Here is a 20,996-nt window from a genome sequence, read left to right as displayed (position 1 = left end):
GCTTCATTATTAACGTTTTAAAATAAATTTTTTGCACTTTAATATGGACATATTCACGGTCTATATACATCATTTTGCACAGTGAATTTCACTTGCAGTCAATTTACATTGGATTTCACATTTGTTTTGTATTATACTCATCATTGCAATTCATGATATTTATTTATTCTGTGTCATTTTATACATTTAGCACTTTATTTGATCACGTCACGTTTGTTTTGGAGCATAGCACCATTTATTGGTTTACTCAGGGATAGGGCATTGTCACCCCGTGCCGTGATCATGTCAGCATTTGTTGTGGAGCGCAGCACCATTTATTGGTTTACTCATATTATTTTCTTAGGTTGTGTTTGACCCCCTGTTGGTGTTTGCTGCAACCATATATCTTTTATTGTACATTTTAGTTAGCGCGGGAATACCCTTTGTTTTATTAATGCCCTATCCCTACCTTGCCCTGCTAGTGGAGGCTATAAAGAGTTGTGCCAATGCTCAGGCATGTCCCACCCTTCTCGCTACCAGAAAGCCCTCTCTTGGCAATGACATGCAGACGACATTGGAGTGCACATAGACAGGAACAGGCTGCAAGAGATCAGCAGCACTGAGATGTAAATAAAAGGTTAAAAACAAAAAAAGGACAATGATATTTTCCAAAAGAAAAAAAAAAAAGGCATTTCTGTTGTTAAGGATACACAGTACTTTAGCACTCTAACGTCATACATCTTGTTTTTAGATTAAATTTTATGTAAAAATGTATCTATAAAAAAGGAATCTATGCGATGTATTTTGTTTTGGTCTGTAAATGTAAAACATTTTAATAACTGTGGGGCAGCAGGATAGACATCCCACAGATTTTGGACGAATGCCAATCTACATTTTATTAGAAAGGATAGGAGGAACAGCAGGGAAGCAAATATCCCCTGAGCCATCTTGTTTTAACAGGTGAAGGACAGTTTAGTGGGAGCAGATGTCTTCTCTATCGTTGCAGTGTATATATTTTATGTAACTAGGAGTCCAGTGTAGACAAGTCAAGCAGTCATACGGTTTAATCCCATTACAAAGAAAGAGTAAAAAAAATAAATAGTCTTTTCCATGTTTATCATACAACTGCTGACTCTTAACACAACAGTTGCCTATATCTCCTTCTGATGTGCTCATTTTGACAAAACATCCCCTACAAAGGCTTTATTGTGTTTTTGATTTATTATAAACAAGATGAATGTCACGTATTCGTGTCATGTATCAAACGGTCTTACAAGGAAAAGTCCACTTTGTCAATAAAAAAACCACAGCAAAAAAAAAAAAAAAAACAAAAACAAAACTTGGCATTGTGCAATAAATTTTGATTGCTTTTTATGCCCCAAAATTCCTATATCCTCACAAGTCATGCAACTGGAGCCCTGTAATTGAAGAGCCGGTGGACATCCATTGCCCGGGAACCCGCACATCGGCTTCTGCTGTGAGTAGTCACAGCAGAAGCGGTCAGCGGGCGGCGCACACCCCCTAGACGGAAGAGCAGCATTACGTATATATGCACGTGATTCTTCACAGGAGGGCCGCCCTGTAGCAGTATATCTGCTATGGGGCGGTGCGGCAGTGGTTAAAAAAAAGAAATAAATACAATGCCATGATATATATGATTTATATGAATGAATTATGGCAATTGACACCTGTTGACTCGACATGTTGTGTTAAATTTGCCATGGCACAAATTGCGGCATGTGAGCAGCATCCTATGGCTGTTGTTTAGCCTTTAAGTGGGCGATCAAACCACCAGTTTTTACTTCCTCCTGCATGAAAGAGGCCTTAAACCTTTGTTGCATCTCAGCACTGCTGATGCCCCACGGCCTTTTTGCAGCCACTTCCTGTCCACATGTACTCCAGCAATGGCTGCATGGCATTTTTTGGAATGGGTTTCCTTATGGTGATAACAGCAAACCATGCCTGTATAATGTGTGTTGAAATGGTCACTTGTAGAATCTATCAGGAGCACGAGGGACAGACTGACAACTCAAAAGCACAACTGTCAGACAAGGACAGAATGTTGTGCCCCTTATACAGGAAGTGCTTGGACAAGGACCGTGTCATTGAATCCAAAAAGCTTTTAAGTGTCTATGTCTTTTCATCATTACATTTGGTCAGGAGTGACATCAGCACATATGTTTTCAGCTTCAGACTTTCTGCTTGCTCTTCCCCACCATGTCTCAGCACGTTTGGGGACTAAATTTTGCATGCCATAGGACTGCAGTATATGGTATTTGGAAGCATTATACTGAAATGTGCTAGAAGGCATTGGTATTACTGAGGACCCACAAAAATTGTCTGAATGGGTTTAATGACACTTTAACGGCAGGATTATCAGGCATTACGTTAAGAAGAGCTGCAGATTTAAAATGCTGAAAATTACATTAACATGTTAAAGCTTATATTAGATTATAATGACTGGATTTACATATAAGTTAGGGAAAATCTGGAGTGTGGCAAGCTTTAGTTGCTTCAATATAGAAGACCTGACAACAACTGGATGGAGTAACTTACTCAGCTTTACAAGAGCGTTTTTCTTCTCTCCATGTTCTATATACCCAAAATTGACCTCCCAGCTTTTCAGGCCTTCCTTCTCATCACAGCGCTTGTTCCCACAAGAGAACTGACCTGAACAAAGAAGAAAAAAAAGAAAAAAAAAGTTCAACAGTGCAGGTATGTGGATTTTAAATTTAATCTAAACTCAAGAACAAAAAAAGTAATATATTGCAGTTTACCAGTTTTTTAAATTTGGTGGCTGCATTCGTTTTTTTGGGGGCTTTTTTCCTTTATTTATACCTGGTGATTCTGCCAGTAACACACTTCCTGTCCAATTCTGGTGCAGAAAATCAAATTAGTGTCTTGCACACTTTAAATTATTTGCATATACATATACAAGCATAAATGGGTGCTCTCAGTTCAACTGGTTGTCACCCTGCACCTCTAATACATGAATAACGTAGTGTAAAAAATAAGTGCAACTTACAAAATTGGTAGTTTATATGCATATATGTTGTACTAAAGTATACAAATATTTCAATGGGCACAACTATACAAAATAAACAATTGTAATGTACAGCATATAAGTATACATTTGTAGTGCAGCACTATAGGAGCCAGATGGGCCCAGGCATACAGTGCAGTGAAAAAGTATTTGCCCCCTTCCTGATTTTATTTTTATTTTTTTGCATATTTGTCACACTTAAAATGATTCAGATCATCAAACAAGTTTTAATATTACACAAAGATAACCTGAGTAAATACAAAAAGCAGTTTTTAAATGATGAGTTCAGTTATTGAGGAAAAAAAAGCTGTCCAAACCACCCTGGCCCTTTGTGAAAAAGTAACTGCCCCTAAACCTAATAACTGGCTGTGCGAACCTTGGCGGCAACAACTGCAATGATGCAATGAAGTGTTTACAATAACTGGCAATAAGTCTCTTACATCGCTGTGGAAGAATTCTGGCCCATTCTTCTCTGCAGAATTGTTTTCATTTAGCCACATTGGAGGATTTTCAAGCATTAGCACCCATATGACGTCTGACTTTCAGTGGGGATATCTGAATGATGCCTGCAGCTACACGTGCGAACCGCGGTTATACACAAAGCCGCAACTGCGGCTGGAAAGCATGGGATTGTTAGTTCTTTTTTTGATCTCATGCTTTCCAGCCTGGTGGAGAGATATGGGGTCTTATAGACCCCATATCTCTCCATAAAGAGGACCTGTCGTGCACTATTCCTATTACAAGGGATGTTTACATTCCTTGTAATAGGAATAAAAGTGATCCACAAAAAATGTAAGGAGAAAGTGTAAAAAAAAAAAAAAAAAAAAAAGTAATAAGTAAAATAAACAATAAAAAAAAACTTTTTAAAGCGCCCCCGTTGCCGTGTGTTCGCGCACAGAAACGAACACACACGCAAGTCCCGCCCAAATATGTAAACGCCGTTCAAACCACACGTGAGGTATCGCTGCGTGCGTTAGAGCGAGAGCAACAATTCTAGCACTAGACCTCCTCTGTAACTCTAAACTGGTATCCTGTTTAAAAAATATAAAGCATCGCCTATGGAGATTTTTTAAGTACCAAAGGTTGGCGCCATTCCAGGAGATTGTACAATTTTAAAGCATGACATGTAAGGTATCTATTCACTCAGCGTAACATCATATTTCACATTATACAAAAAAATTGGGCTAACTTTACTGTTTTGATATTTTTGAATTCATGAAATAGTTTTTTTTCCAAAGAAAATGCGTTTGAAAAATTGTTGCACAAATACCGTGCGACATAAAAAGTTGCAATGACCGCCATTTTATTCCCTAGGGTGTCTGCTAAAAAACATATATAATTTTTGGGGGTTCTGTGTAATTTTCTAGCAAAAAATTATGATTTTTACATGTAGGAGAGAAGTGCCAGAATAGCCCAGTATTAGAAGTGGTTAAGGTCATGCCACAGCATCTCAATCTGATTTAAGTCTGGACTTTGACTAAACTGTGTTTACTATGCTTCAGTTTGTGAATGAACGGGAAGCTCTGTACAGAGATATTCCTGTTAAATCATTCTGTGAAGCTGAGGCTGCAGAGATGAAGATTGAGGACTGCATCCTCAATCTATTTTCTCTGACTCAAAGGTGGAACATCAGAGGTCTGTTTAGACCCCTGATATCCCCAACGGGACTCCTAAAAATTCAATAAATTGTAAAAAAAAAATGGTAAAGAATAAAAAATAAAAATAAACTACTGAGACCAGTGGCGGAACTGCCAGGGTCGCATTTGTGGACGGGCCCTGGCGTTGCACCATTCCACCACTGTGGGGGGCCCACCCAAGACAGCAAGAAAAGGGCCCTCTGCAGAGCACGTGAAAGGGTCCTGCAGTTGCACATATACACGTATAGCTGCGGAGTGAGGAATGCCTCCGCTGCTTATGACTGGCGGTCCACAGTGACAGATTCCTGGCAGGTTAGCTCAGGTGGGTTCAGACTAGTATCCAAACACGCCTAAAGGCTGATCCTTTATTAAAACTGTTATTTTTGTATAGTTGAGCTAATTTAAGGCAATATTCATATACTTTAATCTATGCATTTGAACTACCAATTGTGTGGGTTCTGCTTATTGCCCACACAATTTCCCTAAGGTGACAATTTTCATTCACTCCACTGTACCTATGAAGCAGTAGTATTGTTGGCCTCTGACAAGAAGCGTGTTGGCACTAAAGAACACCCACCTCTCTCCATAAGAACGAGGGAGGTGTTCTGTAGTCCACAGAGGGAAGTGTTAGTGAGGCAGCATATTATTTTATTGCCTTTTCCTCATTGTAAAACCACTACCCAATTCAAACCTAGCTAAGGCAAAAACTAATTTTATGTGCAATTTTACTTTATATTCAGGAGGAAAAAAAAATGGCAAAAAGTACATATGCCATGGCTACAAGCAGATTGAAGCAGAGTTTGAAATTTTAGTATTTAGTTGATTACAAAATTGAATGTTCAATTACTATACCAATGATAACAAGGGCAACATAGATGTTTTCATTACATGCACCAATACCCAACATAAGGGCCTTGCAGGTACGGCACACATGAGCACTCAGTGAGCGTCACTACCAGGTATTTGTCAGCCGCTAGATCCACGTCCTGCGCTAAAGGAGAAATCACAGTGCTTTCTGGAAGATTAACCTGAAAGTGCTCAGCTTAAGCAGCTAACAGGTAGCTCTGCAAAAACCCCCCACGCAAGCTTTACGTCTGCAGCATATGCTAGCCTGTAATACCATTATGATCACACACGGCATAGGTCACATGACCATCTACGACACCACAAAGTACAGATTTCACAGCAAGTCTTTTCCTTTTAAAAGGGTGGCGGAGTTAATCCTTGATACCTTGGTGTCGCAAACTCTGATGCAGCCTGGATAATACTGGCACAAATACGCACACATAGAATCCTGTAAACATCATACCAGACCATGCAAAGGAATGACCTCTTCACTGACACGACTGATATCGTCATACATCTGATCCCATTATTTACACCAGCCCTATGTGCGCAGGTGTCTAATCAGCTGTCAGTCTGTGCGCGAGAGCTGAAACACTGCTTCCCCTAATAGGGGGTGGGGGCTCATTCACACAAGCAAGCCTTTTCTGATCGTGTGTACAAGGCTTTAGTGTGCTCTCCATGTTTGCTGGGGTAGATGCAGTAGTACCAGCACTAAATATGTCAACCCCTTCACAGCAGCTGATTGTAATTTTGAAGAGCGTGGGTTCCCCTTGGATCAAACTGTTGGGCAGCATGATCTTATAGGGCTCATTCTCAGCAACCTGCATTTTTTCACACTGCATAAACGCAGGTCACCTCTAGAGCACATAGAAAACAATTTTTTCTTCTGTGCTCTGTTCACATCACAACAGTGGTTTGAAGTGTGGTGTGTTGCAGAGCGGAAAAATGCAGCATGTCTGCATTTTTCTGCACCACACTGGATGGCAATGCATGTCACTGCACAGCAGTGCGATGCATAGTACTGCTGTTTATAGACATGAATGAAGTGACACTTCGAAAATAAAATTGGGAAAAAAATTTAAAAAATAAAAGCAATGACCTGCGCTTATCTGGTGGGGAAAAATGCAGGTTACCACCATTTGCAGTAACCTGCGTTTTTCCACACAGGATCAACACTTAACTTAATGGGTATATAGGCACCTTCAGGTGATGGACACTGGTATACCCAATCCAGGAGGTTCACTCCCCTATATAACCCCTCCTCCTTCCAGGAGTACCTCAGTTTTTGTAGCAAAGCAATATATCTAAACCCCGAAGAGGGGAGGGACCGTGTGTCCCATGATGTGCTCCAAGAAAAGGATTTTACAGGTAAGCTATTTTCTTTATCATATATCATGGGACACAGCTTAAGTAATAACTTAATGGGACGTCTCATAGCAATGCTATTTGAGGGGAGGGAGAGACAACCTGTAGGGCACCCCCAGACTTGAGGACTTATACTGCTGCCTGCAGCACACTGCGCCCAAAGGCGATATACCTCCTTACATCCACCTGATAAAATTTTGTGAATGTATGTACTGAAGACCAAGTTGCAGCCTTACAGATCTGAGCCATGGAGGCCTGGTGATGCACTGCCCAAGAAGCACTAACTGACCTGGTAGAGTGCGCTTTGACTTGAAAAGGTGGAATCTTACCTCTTAAATCATAAGTGTGAATTATAACTTGCCGAATCCACTTAGCGACAGTGGATTTCAACGCTGCCTGTCCTGTCTTAGGACCCTCTGGTAAAATAAATAAGACATCAGTCTTCCGAATCTAAGCAGTTGTCTTTAAATAGACTTTGACCGCTCTCACCACATCAAGACAATATAGTGACTTTTCTTCCCTGGAACATGGTTTTGGAAAAAACGATGGCAAGACAATATCTTGGTTCAGGTGGAAACATGAGACAACTTTTGGCAAAAAGTCTGGACGAGGGCATAACACTACTCTGTCCTCATGAATAATTAAGTATGGCTCTTTACAAGAAAGAGCAGCCTAATCAGAAACCCTTCTTGCTGAGGATATAGCAACCAAGAACACCAGCTTCCTTGTCAGAAGGACTAAGGGAATATGCTGTATAGGTTCAAATGGCTGTTTTTGTAACACTGACAAAACTAAGTTCAAGTCCCAAGGGTTCAAAGGTGATCTAACTGGCGGATTAATCCACATCACCCCTTGCATAAAACCCCGGACTAAAGAATGTGTAGCAAGCGGTCTTTGAAATAAGACCGATAAAGCTGAGACTTGGCCTTTAATAGTGCTCAAGGCCAACTTCATCTTTACCCCTAATTGTAGAAAGGTAAGAATTCTGCCTATGATATATCTCTGAGGGTGCCAACCCTTGGATTCACACCAGGAAACATAAGCCCTCCAGACTCTAATACAGGGGTCTTCAAACTACGGCCCTCCAGTTGTTCAGGAACTACAATTCCCATCATGCCTAGTCATGTCTGTGAATGTCAGTGTTTTACAATGCCTCATGGGATGTGTAGTTCAGTAAAAGCTGGATGGCCGTAGTTTGAGGATCCCTGCTCTAATATATAGTTCTGGAAGCTGGCTTTTTTGCATTAAGGTAGAGCTAACTGACCCGGAAAGCCCACGTTTCTTCAGAATGTGGGTTTCAATAGCCAAGCCGTAAATTTAACGCTCATAAGGTAGGATGGAATATCGGCCCCTGTGAGAGTAGGTCTGGCCGTAGTGGAAGGGACCATGGATTCCCCACTGCCATGATGATTTCTGCATACCATGACCTTCTGGGCCATGCTGGTGCTACCAGAATTACCGGCTTTCTTTCCAGCTTGATCCTGCAAAGAAGTTGAGGCAGCAACTGAATAGGGGGAAATGCACAGATCAGTGAGAACTGATCCCACGGGGTCCCCAACACATCTGTTCTGCATGCGAGTGGATCCCTTGCCCTGGGCACAAAGTTGACTAACTTCATGTTGAATCTGGATGCTAGAAGATCTACGTACGAAGTCCCCCATCTTTGGCAAGTAGCCCGAAAAATGTCGAGGTGAAGAGACCATTCCCCCGGGAATAACTGCTGGCGACTCAGGTAGTCCGCCTGCCAATTCTCTACTCCTGGAATGAAGACTGCCGACAAGACTCTGCCCAAGTTAGAATATGGTTCACCTCTGTCTGCGCTGCAAGACTCTTGGTGCCCCCTTGGTGATTGATATAGGCCAACGCTGTGGCATTGTCGGATTGGATACTGACAGGACAATCCTGTAACCTGGAAGTACAGGCCTTCAGAGCCAGACGCACTGCCCAAATCTCTAGGATATTAATGGGCAAGGCTCTTGTGGTTCTTGACCACTGTCCCTGGACAATTGTCTTCTCTAGTACTGCTCCCCAGCCTGAAAGGCTGGCGTCTGTTACTACTTTCCAGATAACTGGTCTGAAGGATTTTCCTTTCAGCAGATTCTGGGTTAGTAACCACCAATTGAGGCTTTGGGGATACCCTTGGGGACAGCCGCATTGGCAAGTCTAAAGCTTGGATCGTTTTGTTCCAAGCAGATAGAATACTGTTCTGCAACAGTCTCAAATGGAACTGGGCATAGGGAACTGCTTAGAATGAAGCCACCATCTTTCCTAACAACCTCATGCAAAGGCGAATGGAGGGATCTCCTTTCGACCTGACCATCAGCACTAACTCTCTTATGGAGTTGATTTTTGCTTGAGACAAGAACACCTTTTTCTGGGCTGTATTTATGATCAGACCCAAGTAATCTAACTTTCTTAGCGGTTTTAAAGGAAGACTTCTCTAGATTGAGAATCCAACCCAGACTTTTCAGGTAATTGGTTGTAATGCGTACACTTTGCTCCAAACGAGCCTTAGACACTGGCGAAAAAACTGAGGTACTCCTGGAAGGATGAGGGGTTATAAAGGGGAGTGAACTTCCTGTATTGGGTATACCAGTGTCCATCACCTGAAGGTGCCTATATACCCATTAAGTTATTACTTAAGCTCTGTGTCCCATGATGTACGATAAAGAAACAATAGTTTCCTATGTGCCTTGTTCACAACACCATATTGCGAACATATGTATTGCAGTGTGTTAAAATGCAACTTCATAGATATGATATGCTACCAAGGAGGAGTGCAGCTCTGGGTTTAAATTCTCCCACGAGTCTGATTTTGAGGGGCATGGGAACCCCATAAACAAGAAGTGTTCTTTCAACCTAAAGAGATATAGATGTTGATATAGAAGGTAAATATAGGTCTGAGGGAAAGCTCTGCTAATTGCTATCATCCAATCATGTGCAAGCAAAAATGCTGATTATTTTCTTTGCATGTTCCCCTCAGATCTAGAGCGACTGCACGTGCAGTGCACTTATTATTTGCCTTTAGTAAATCACCCCCATAGTGCTCCTCATAGTGTATCCAAGTTATGTTGTCACTTCAGAAGTCAATAGTGATCAATCTGTGATATAGCGACATGCATTTTCTAGCCTAGCCTAAGCTTTCTAACACTGCAACTGTATGTGAAGACTGTCTAATCTGATTATACAAGAAAGACACTTATCCTGTTTAACATTTGACTTTTAACTACCACCTGATAATGTCAACCAAGATTATCAAAGGGGGTTGGGAGGACAATGTAAAGAAGCCAATGACTTCCAAAGATAATGAATAGGAACACCCAGAGGAAAGATGTCAGGCAACAAGACAGTCTGTATAAATGCAGAGCAACAAAGGGTTAAAGTACAGAGGCTTTCCTCAACAGTAAGTCACCTACTTATGAACGAGTTCCATTCCCGGAGCTCATTCGTAAGTTAAACTTGTTTGTAAATCCAGAAAGGCTGCGATCGCTGATCAGTGTGTTCTGGTGGGGGGAGCCCCCCTGTTAGAACACAAAGGCTCAGCATGGGAGATCACTGCACAAGCATTGCTTGTGTTAATACAGCGATCTGTCAATTTTTTTTGTTCAGGCCGCTGGGTTGAATGGAGAAAAAAAAAAAGTGTACCCAGCTTTACAGGATTGGACATGCAAACACATGTTTGCATCTGTGAAAGTTTGTAAGTTAAATGTTTGTATGTAGGGGACTAACTGTACCCCCAAGGGTCCCCACTGCAAGACAGTTTTTTTTTTTTTTTTTACAGATTTCAGCTTTAAAAGAGACACTACCACTTTGCCCAGTCAGGGCGCTTGTGTTCCCTAATGCCAGGGAGTATTATGTGCCATAAATCACTTGCTGTATAAAAGCCACATAACAAGTAAAACACTAAGGATATGTTCAAAAAACACCGCATGCGGCAACCCATAGGTGTTGCGTTTTTTATACACGTCCTACTGCGATGATTTGCGTTTTACATGCACTTGCTTTTTTTTATGTACTTTATTTATAGCATTGTACATTGTAGTGAATGTGTTGACTCACTTGCTCATGTCTGCTGAAACCTGTTGAAGTGTGGACAGAGACAGGCACCAATCTTCTTCCATATCAGCCATTTAAGATTATCCTTGTACTGCCCATGCTGGGGATCATAGAGAATTGGATGATTTGGACAATACTGATCAGTCTGTCTGTGTCCAACCAGCCTTTGTTGGTCATATTTCTTCTTCTTGCAACATTCTACAGCCAGGAACACGTGTCAGCAAGTGGTGTATGACTCCTCAGAGAAGCAGAACTTTATAAAGCTGAAGGTTGTGCCTTGCAGTGTATTGTGGTAATGTGCGCTTGCGCTGTGCTGAAAATTTTTTAGTGCCTGCTGTACTTTTTTCAGCACAGCGCAACGTAACGCAATGTACTGGTGTGAACAGCGTTAATAGGGAACCATTCTTTTTCTTTTTTTAATGCTGTGCATTGGCAATGCGTTTGCAAGCACACCGCAGTGCATCTGGTGTGAACAGCCCTAAGAGCTCGGTCAGATGTGCGCCCAGGTGCCAATAAAAGAAAGTGGTTGAGCCACGATTATACAGTCCCCTGACTGCCACCTGAACAAGGGCATGCAGTTACTTAGGATTTTACACATGCCATGGCCACAATGCTTTGCTTCACAGTAAAAATAAACCTCCTGTGTGTAGTGAGCAGTACTGCCACCAAACGTAACACATTCATGTCAATGGGGCTGCAGAAGATGGGCAGGAGGGGCTGACACGTGTCTAAATACGCCCTTCTAAAGAGAAAAACACACAAACTTTTCTTACATTCAGCTTACGTGTATATGTTTATATGAGGGCAGTCTTGTAGACATTATTGGACTGCAGCTCCCTCTACTGCTCATAATCAGTATAACAGAAGTATGTAGCAAACCATGAATGCCAGTAGAGTTCAACCATTTGAACCAGTATGCCTTTTTTAACAATTAAAAGTTTTGTTTTCAGAGGTTACAGCCACCTGATTGATATTCCTTTTTCCAATAATTGTGCCCTTTTGGTCACTGAGACAGGGAATGTCAGTTGGCATGGCTTAGCAATGAAGTGAAGCCTCCAATAACAATCTGAACTAGATGCAAATATTTATCATCATTATTTTTAGATACTCCTCCATGGGACTGGCTTGGCACCAATGGGACATACAGTATATTTTAAAAGATATCAAGGTGTTTACCCAGTAGCTATAGGCCTGTAACTATAGTAGGGAATCTATGCGAGGCTTTGATAAAAGATCTTGTACAAAAATATCTGCTATAAAAATAAAACCTGTTCAATATAAGAATATTTTTTTCAGAATTACCGTATTTATCGGCGTATAACACGCACTTTTTTCCCCTTAAAATCGGGAAAATCTTGGGTACGTGTTATACGTTGATCCCCCGCCGATTGTGAGCCTCTCGGCCGCTCTTGGCGGCTTTCACAGTCCCGCGTGAGCGGCCGAAAGCTGCCAAGAATGGCCGAGAGTGGGCGAAAGCCGCCGAGAGTGGCCGAGAGCTGCCGAGAACGGCGCCGCCATTTTTAAACGGGAGTTCAGTGTACTGACAAGGCTGCAATGATGTACACTGACAAGGCTGCAATGATGGACAAGCCTACAGCTGGACACTGACAATGCTACACTGAGACTGACAAAGCTGCAGATGGACACTGATAAGGCTGCATTGATGGGCATTTAAATGTAAGTTTTTTTCCTTAAACTTCCCTCCTAAAAGTTCTTTCCTTAAAATTCCCTCCTAAACTTGGGGCGCATGTTATACGCCGATAAATACGGTATATACAAAATCAGCTTTATTTCTTTTTGGTTAACAAAAAGGCACAAAGACTGGCCCCTGTACCCAAGAAAGGTGGATGGAAGATTTATCTCTGCAGTCAAAAATGTAAAAAACCATAACAGTATTACCTTTTCCAGAGATTACTTCTTTTTCCACTCTCCATCGAAATCCAAACTGGCAAAAAAAAAAAAAAAAAACACAGAAGAGTTGTTGAGAAAACTGTGCTAGTATTCATCACCTATATAATAAGACAAAGAGCCTTGCAAGCACTGCGGTGGTCCAAACCAATTCAATCAGTTATCATTTTTTGTGGCACTCTTAATCTGATGAAAGCTGAAATATAGTTTCTATGGGTAACTCTGCACTGCCTGCAAAGTTGTACTGAGGAATTATGGAAGTTACCATTGTGTGTTTTTAAAATCCTTTTTTGTCCCTGTGACAAGTGTCACCAAGACAAATAGAAAGGTTAAATCTCAGTTGTGTCCCCTCATATCCTGTTTTAAAGAAACATGAGGAGATAACCTTCCTGGAGTGAGGGGAATCCTACCTTTCTCAGTAGTCCCAAAACAGTTGTCCCTATTAGGAGATATCCCTTCTAATCTTGTTCCAGGGACAACCATATAAGATCACACACACAGAAAGTGAGAATAACACAGATAACAAAACCGTGAGGGTTTTTTTTAACACATTCACACTCTACACAAAAAAGAAAAATTGGTTTTAAATACACTTTAATGGATTAGTTTTACTGAAAATTGGATTACTTTTCAGAAAAAAGGAAAGGTGAACAAACACTAAATCCTCCCCACTTCCCCAGTCCTTCCTGTACTCTCCTCTGTGGGTGATGAGCTGTCAGTGCCTATGCAGCTAGTGTAGTGGTCCAGGGATTTGAAATCCCCCCCTTCTTTCTGCAAGGCTTCTGGGACAGATCAGAAGGGTGCTCTATGCTGGCACTGACCAATCAGAATAACTCTGATCCATCCCAGAAGCCCTGCATAAAGAAGAGGGAGAAGAGCGGAGATTTCAAATCGACTGCACAGGCACAGACAGCTCATCACCAACAGAAGTAAATATAAAGGGTAGCAGGGACCGGGGAGGTGGGTATAGGGCGTTAGCTCACCTTTTTATTTTTGATTAAAAGGTAAACTTAAATTTTAAGGACTTGTACTCAAGAGCATGAGCCTATATGAAAGCAACATGTACAGCAAGCCTTTACAAGGATTCATTTAGCTTTGTGAAAGCTTTAAATTGGTTTGTTCACCGTAACAGAAAAATATTTAAAAAGGTGAACTAACAACAGACTACTCCCCACCCCCCTGGTCCCCACTGTACTTGCCTCTGGCAATCCTGTGTGCTCAGGGCTCCCAGACCACTTCAGCATCCCAGTCAATGTGACGGAGCTTACCAATCAGCATTCATCTGGTCTGTCCTGGAAGCGCTCATGGAGAACAGCAGGGATTTCATTTCCCTGGATCAGCTGCAGGAGCCCTGACAACTCGTGATCACCAGAGGTAAGCACAGCGAGGACCGGGGGTGCAGAGGGTGTCTTTTCAAAAGCAGCATCCCCCGGCCCAAAACCAGTAAAGAGAGAGTGGGAGGTGGGACCAAGAAAAGCGGTCTCCAAGCTGTCTCTATGGACATACACAGCCCAGCTCAGAAGCACACCCGCAAGAGTGCTCCCATAGCAAGAGACTTTCTATGGGGGGCACTAGCAGAAGGGGTGCAGCAGAGAGTGCCATCAGGGGACTCCAGAAGAGGAGGTTCGGGGCTGCTTTTGTGCAATACCATTGCACAGAGCAGGTTAAGTATCTGTTTTTTATTTTAGGAAAACAAAATGGGTTTACAACTACTTTAAAGCAAACTTTAGCTGCAGTTTTGGGATGCTAAACACAGATCTTAAAGTGGATGTAAATCTGATTCATGAAATTTGACCTAGGCACATATATCTGTAGTGTTTTCTTATCTCTGTCAGGGCTGGGCTCAGCCCTTCCTTCTTTGAGCTGACCACTCAGCTGTCAGCTAATTGCCAGCTCCTATATCTCCACAGTGACTCACCTGTTGATGATATCCTGCTCGTCAGTCCTGCCTACTTAAGCCGTCCAGTCGATCTCTGCCTTTGCCTTGGTCACATCTCTAGAGATGCTCTCCTGTGTTCCTGTTAAACACTTGCTTGGCTGACATTCCACCTGGCTCCAGATCCTGCTTGCTGTTCTACTACGTTGTTCTCTGGCTCCCTGAAGTTTTGGCTTGTCTGACTATCCGTTCAGGATCCTGAACTCTGGCTATGTTTTGACTACGTTTACTCTTTTTTTAATTATTATTATTATTAAACAAGCATGATTTAACTGTACTTCTGTCTCAGTCCGATTCATGATTTCTGACAATCTCTCTCCAAAGCCCTAAGTCCCGTAACTTCTGACAAGTTCTCCGACAACCGAGATAAAACCAGCCTGAAATTTGTTTTGGGGTGGGTGCTATAAATAGATTAGCAGAGAGCTTGTCTTGTCAGCTCTGAAAGTATCTTTGTTCACCTGCCTATGTGGAGGGGGGTGCCTTTTCTCTAATCAGCTGTCACACAGTGTAAGCCAAGAATACACTCCTACTGCTGAATGAGGAAGTGAAAATTCTAACACGATGTTAGAATTCTAAAGAATATAGCAAGCTGAAAACTGCAGATATACATGTAAAACTTATACAGTATAGGGAGATTTGTTTCATCTCTGTGTATCGTCTGAGGCTGTTCACTTCCCTAGGTATAGGAGAGGGTTTACATCCACTTTAACCACTTCCCACCCGCCGGCCGTCAAATGACGGCTGGGCGGCACGGCTCTCGTTCTGGGTGGACGTCATATGAAGGCCCTCCAGAACGACCGCTCTCGCGCACATCACGACGATCGGTGGTTTGGTATGTCAGTCTGACACACCGCTTCAACGATCTCGGTAAAGAGCCTCTGACGGAGGCTCTTTAACACGTGATCAGCCGTGTCCAATCACGGCTGATCATGATGTAAACAGGAAGAGCCATTGATTGGCTGCTCTCCTGACAGGGGGGGTCTGTGCTGATTGTTTATCAGTGCAGCCCCCCCCTCGGATGCCCACCCAACCCACCAGGATGCCACCAGGACCACCAGGGGATTGCCACCACACTGGACCACCAGGAAAATTCCAATCAGTGCCCAGGCAGCTGCCTATCAGTGCCCACCAGTGCCACCCATGAGTGCCTATCAGTGCCGCCTATCAATGCCCATCAGTGCTGCATATCAGTGCCACCTTATTGGTGCCACCTCATCGGTGCTGCCTTATCAGTGCCCATCAGTGAAGGAGAAAAAACTTACTTATTTACAAAATTTTATAACAGAAACAAAAGAAAAAACTTTTTTTCCCTCAAAATTTTAGGCCTTTTTTTATTCGTTTAGCAAAAAATAAAAAACGCAGAGGTAATCAAATACCACCAAAAGAAAGCTCTATTTGTGGGAACAAAATTATAAAAATTCTGTTTGGGTACAGTGTAGCATGACCGCGCAATTGTCATTTAAACAGCGACAGCGCTGAAAATTGGCTTTGGCAGGAAGGGGGTGTAAGTGCCTGATATTGAAGTAGTTAATGAAAGTAATGACTATCAATTTAAATAAAGTAATTGATGAACATACTGAAGTCCCCTTGCCACGTGGGGATCAGTTCAGTCACATTTTTCCCAAGAAAAAAAACTAATGAACACTGATTGAGGTTACATCAGTTTGAATACTATATCTGACTTTAGTTCAGTTTACATCCATTTTTGCATTTATTTTTTTAGTTGTTAAAAAATAAGAGATAAAAGTGTAAACAAAAATAATTTCCTGTCTAAAAGAGGAGGTGAATGAACAAACATCAATTTATGTCCACAAATAGGGTGCAGAGTTTTTCCAATTTTTTTTTGCAGACATTAACTGATGTAAGCGGATATAAACAAACATATGTCCATTTACATCCACCTGCCCACAAACACACATTGTGGTTCAGTCTGGAACCATCTAAAAAACTATGTAGATGGATCCAGACTGAACGCCCATATGAATGGGTACTACAGCATTTTATTTATTTATTTCAGGTATTTCTATAGAGCCGTCAATTTATGCAGCGCTTTACACATACATTGTACATTCACATCAGTCCCTACCCTCAAGGAGCTTACAACCTAAGGTCCCTAACACACATTCATACATATACTGGGGCCAATTTAGACAGGATCCGATTAACCTACCAGCATGTCTTTGGAGTGTGGGAGGAAACCGGAGTACCCAGAGGAAACTCACGCAGGCACAGGGGGAACATGCAAACTCCAGGCAGATGGTGTCGTGGTCGGGATTCAAACCAGCAACACTTTTTGCTGCTAGGTGAGAGTGCTACCCACTACACCACTGTGCATCAGCCAGGACTCCGGTTAGGGTCTGTGTTTAGTATCCCAAAACTGCAGCTGAAGGGTGATTTAAAGACTTCAGTAAAGCTTTGCAATATTAGAGTATATGTGAAATTGAAACCTTTTTTTTTTACATTTTGGATGGAGTAGGTAGCTCCTCTGTCAGGTTTTTATTGCTGTCTATGTCCCACTGAAAAGATTCACTCTATGTGTCCTGGTGACCACTGTCACTAGGACTGGAAGTGAGAGAGAAATTTTAGTTGGCACAGGAACAGGAATAGGGGGAAATCAACCAAGAGACATGTGTTCTGGTGACAACTGTTTAAAGTGATAATAACGGTTCAGCTTTAAGAAAAAAAAAAAAAATACACACTACTAAACAAGCATGTTATACTTGCCTGCTCCATGCAGTGGTTTTGCACAGAGCAGCCCCGATCCTCCTCTTCTAGGGTACCCCGCTGGTGCCCCCTTACCATTTCACACAAGGGGGAGGGCCGGGATCTGGGGGTCCCCTTGTTAAAGGGGGCTTCCAGATTGCGATAAGCCCCCCGCCCGCAGACCCCCACAACCACCGGCCAGGGTTGTGGGGATGAGGCCCTTGTCCTCATCAACATGGGGACAAGGTGTTTTGGGGGGCTACCCCAAAACACCCTCCCAATGTTGAGGGCATGTGGCCTGGTATGGTTCAGGAGGAGGGGGCGCTCTCTCGTCCCCCCCTCTTTTCCTGCGGCCTGCCAGGTTGCGTGCTCGGATAAGGGTCTGGTATGGATTTTTGGGGGGACCCCATGCCGTTTTTTTTTTAAATTTTGGCCGGGGTTCCCCTTAATATTCATACCAGACCTGAAGGGCCTGGTATGGAATTTAGGGGGACCCCCCACGTCATTTTTTTGTTTTAATTTTGGTTTGGGGTTCCCCTGTGGGGAATTCCCATGCCATTTTTATCAATGAACTTTTATGTGTATTGTTGGACCGGCAATTCATTAATAGCCGCGAGTAGTTTTAAATGACTTTTTTTCCTTTGAAATTTCATTTTGCTGTCAGACTGTTCTAAACATGGGAAAAATGTGCCCCTTTACAGGCATACTATAGACACCCCCCAGGTATGAAATTTAAAGGGATATTACACTTTTATTGTTTCACTTTAAAGCGGGGTTCCACCCAAATTTTGAACAATATCTGTATGTATTCTCTTCCTTGCCTAGATGCTGACATGCCGTTTAAAAAAATTTAAATCGCCGTAATTACCTTTTATTTTTCTATTCTTCTTTGCACTTCCTGGTTCTCCTCCCGTGGGAGTAGGCGTGTTTCTAGCCTCTCCCAGACTCCTGGGAGCTAGTCTCAGGCTTCCCAGGATGCCACTGAGCATGTGCGGGAATGAGCGGTGAATGCTGGGAGCACAGCATTCACCACATCCAGGAAATAAATGCTTGTGGGCTTCAAATGCCCACAATGAAGATGGAAACCGCCTGCAGTGAATAATATAAGTTATTCTTTCCGACAAAATCTGACACAGGCGGACATATTACACACAATATGTGAGTATGTAATGCTGAGAAGAAAAGTTTGTGAATGAACTCAAAAAAAAAAAAAACGATAGATAGGTGGACCCCCGCTTTAAGCATTATTAAAATCACTGCTCCCGAAAAAACAGCATTTTTTAAAACTTTTTTTTGCATTGATACATGTCCCCTGGGGCAGGACCCAGGTCCCCAAACACTTTTTATGACAATACCATGCATATAAGCCTTTAAAATTAGCACTTTTGATTTCTCCCATAGACTTTTAAAGGGTGTTCTTCGGCATTCGAATTTGCCGCGAACACCCCAAATTGTTCGCTGTTGGGCGAACTTGCGAACAGCCGATGTTCGAGTCGAACATGCGTTCGACTCGAAGCTCATCCCTACATATAAGCCTTTAAAATTAGCACTTTTGATTATTCATGTTCTTGTCCTGTAGACTTTAACGGTGTTCGCGTGTTCGAACACATTTTTTGCCTGTTCGCAAGTTCTGGTGCGAACCGAACAGGGGGGTGTTCGGCTCATCCATCATTTCATTATAGCCGCGAGTAGTTTTAAATAACTTTTATTCCTTAAAGGCCAGTTCACACCACATGGAGTCCAGTGCGTTTTTTTTTCTGCATCAAAAACGCACGGAAAGTAGGTTATATGGTTTTCAATGGCATAGTTCACACCAGTGCTTGCAGTTCCAGTGCGTTTCCAGTTCCCAAAAAAAAAGTCGAACATGCTGCATTTTTTATGCACTGGACTGTACTGGAACGCTGTAAAATGCATCAGAAACGCACTGGAACGCACCTAAATGCACTAAAAACGCACTGCAATACACTTGTCCTTATTTAGGCCTGATTTACATCTATGCATTTTTAGTGCTTTTTGCATTTTGCAGATTTTCACTACAGAACGTGTTCCATAGGAAACCATGTTAAATGGACTGTAGTGCAGATCTGCAAAATGCAAAAAGCACTAAAAATGCATAGGTGTGAATCAGGCCTTAAGGTTAAGAAAAAAGAGGGGGGGAAGCACTGGACTGCACCTAAAACGCACTGGAACGCATAAAAAACGTGCATGCAGAAAAGCACCTGGAACGCATTCGGACTGCGTTTCTATGGTGTGATCTTGCCCTTAGGGCCAGTTCACACCATAGAAACGCAGTCTGGACGCGTTCCAGGTGCTTTTCTGCATGCACATTTTTGATGCGTTCCAGTGCGTTTTTGGAACGTTTTTGATGCAGTCCAGTGCTTTTTTTCACCACTCTTTTTTCTTAACCTTAAATAAGGACAAGTGCGTTCCATCGCGTTTTTGATGCGTTTTACAGCTTTTCAATACAGTCCAGTGCAGAAAAAATGCAGCATGTTCTACTTTTTTTTCTGGAACGCACTGGAACGGCAAGCACTGGTGTGAACTATGCCATTGCACACCATATAACCGAATTTCCATGCATTTTTGATGCATAAACTGGACTGCATGCACTGGACTGCATTGGTGTGAACTGGGGGTCCTTATTCGCCGAGAGGAACTTTCTTGGCAGAACACAAGAGAGTACATTACATAGTTACATAGTAGGTGAGGTTGAAAAAAGACATCAAGTCCAACCTATGTATGTGATTATGTGTCAGTATTACATTATATATCCCTGCAAGTTGCGGTCATTGAGGTGCTTATCTAATAGTTTCTTGAAGCGACCAGGAAAGTAACATTTCAGAGTGGTAAGTATTCAATTTTCTTTTTGAAAGACATGTTTAGGAAATTTTATCTTCTCTAAAATAGCTGTCCAAAATACAAAGCCATTGACTTTGATTTAAAGCACCTGTGCAAGATGAAGGAAAACCTGCAAACATGGCCTGTTGGGGTAGTACTTGAGGACAGGGTTGAGAAGCACTGATTTAGAGCACTGAACTAAAATCAAGATTTTTTTTTTTTTTTTTTTAAAGGTTGGGCTTTGTCCTTTTTCTTAAAATTGGCTTCACTTCCTGTCATAGCCAAACAGGAAGTGAGAGTAAAACCCTAATTTTTCCTTGGGGACACACAGGTCAATCTAACTAGTGCCCCCATTATGCAAATTGCACTCTAGCACTTTGTTGTGTACACCCCAAATTATTAGGTATTTTGGGGTTTATTAAAGGCAAATCCTTTCTGCAATACAAGTGTAGTTGATGAAAATCAGAAGGGTAGCACTGGTGATTTTATCATCCAATCATGTAGAGGCAAAGATGCTGTTTTTTTCTTTTCCTTGCATGTCCCCCTCAGATCTGCAGCAACTGAACTTCTAAGTGCACTTGTGGTGCAAAGTGGATTTACCTTTTAGTAAATAAACCCCAAGATACATAATAATTTGGGATGTACATGGCAAAATGCTAAAGTGCAATTTTCCGATAGGGGGAAA

At 42.2% G+C, this 20,996-nt stretch overlaps 1 protein-coding gene across 2 annotated transcripts in view; it reads right to left on the bottom strand.

Moving 5' to 3' along the window:
• Positions 1 to 20,996, bottom strand: part of LOC141105868 (protein FRA10AC1) — a 96,672-nt gene that overhangs the window by 26,999 nt on the left and 48,677 nt on the right. For both annotated transcript variants that reach the window (XM_073596023.1, XM_073596024.1), the window contains exons 8-9: positions 12,826 to 12,871; positions 2,536 to 2,649 (exon numbers count right to left, since the gene is read on the bottom strand). In XM_073596023.1, the coding sequence (XP_073452124.1) occupies positions 2,536 to 2,649; positions 12,826 to 12,871 (160 nt within the window). The remainder of the gene's footprint in view (positions 1 to 2,535; positions 2,650 to 12,825; positions 12,872 to 20,996) is intronic.

This window comes from Aquarana catesbeiana, linkage group LG08 (genome assembly GCF_042186555.1).
Source record: "Aquarana catesbeiana isolate 2022-GZ linkage group LG08, ASM4218655v1, whole genome shotgun sequence".
NCBI classification, from domain to species: domain Eukaryota; kingdom Metazoa; phylum Chordata; class Amphibia; order Anura; family Ranidae; genus Aquarana; species Aquarana catesbeiana.
Note: the sequence above shows the minus strand (reverse complement) of the source record. Positions and strands in the feature narration are given on the sequence as shown.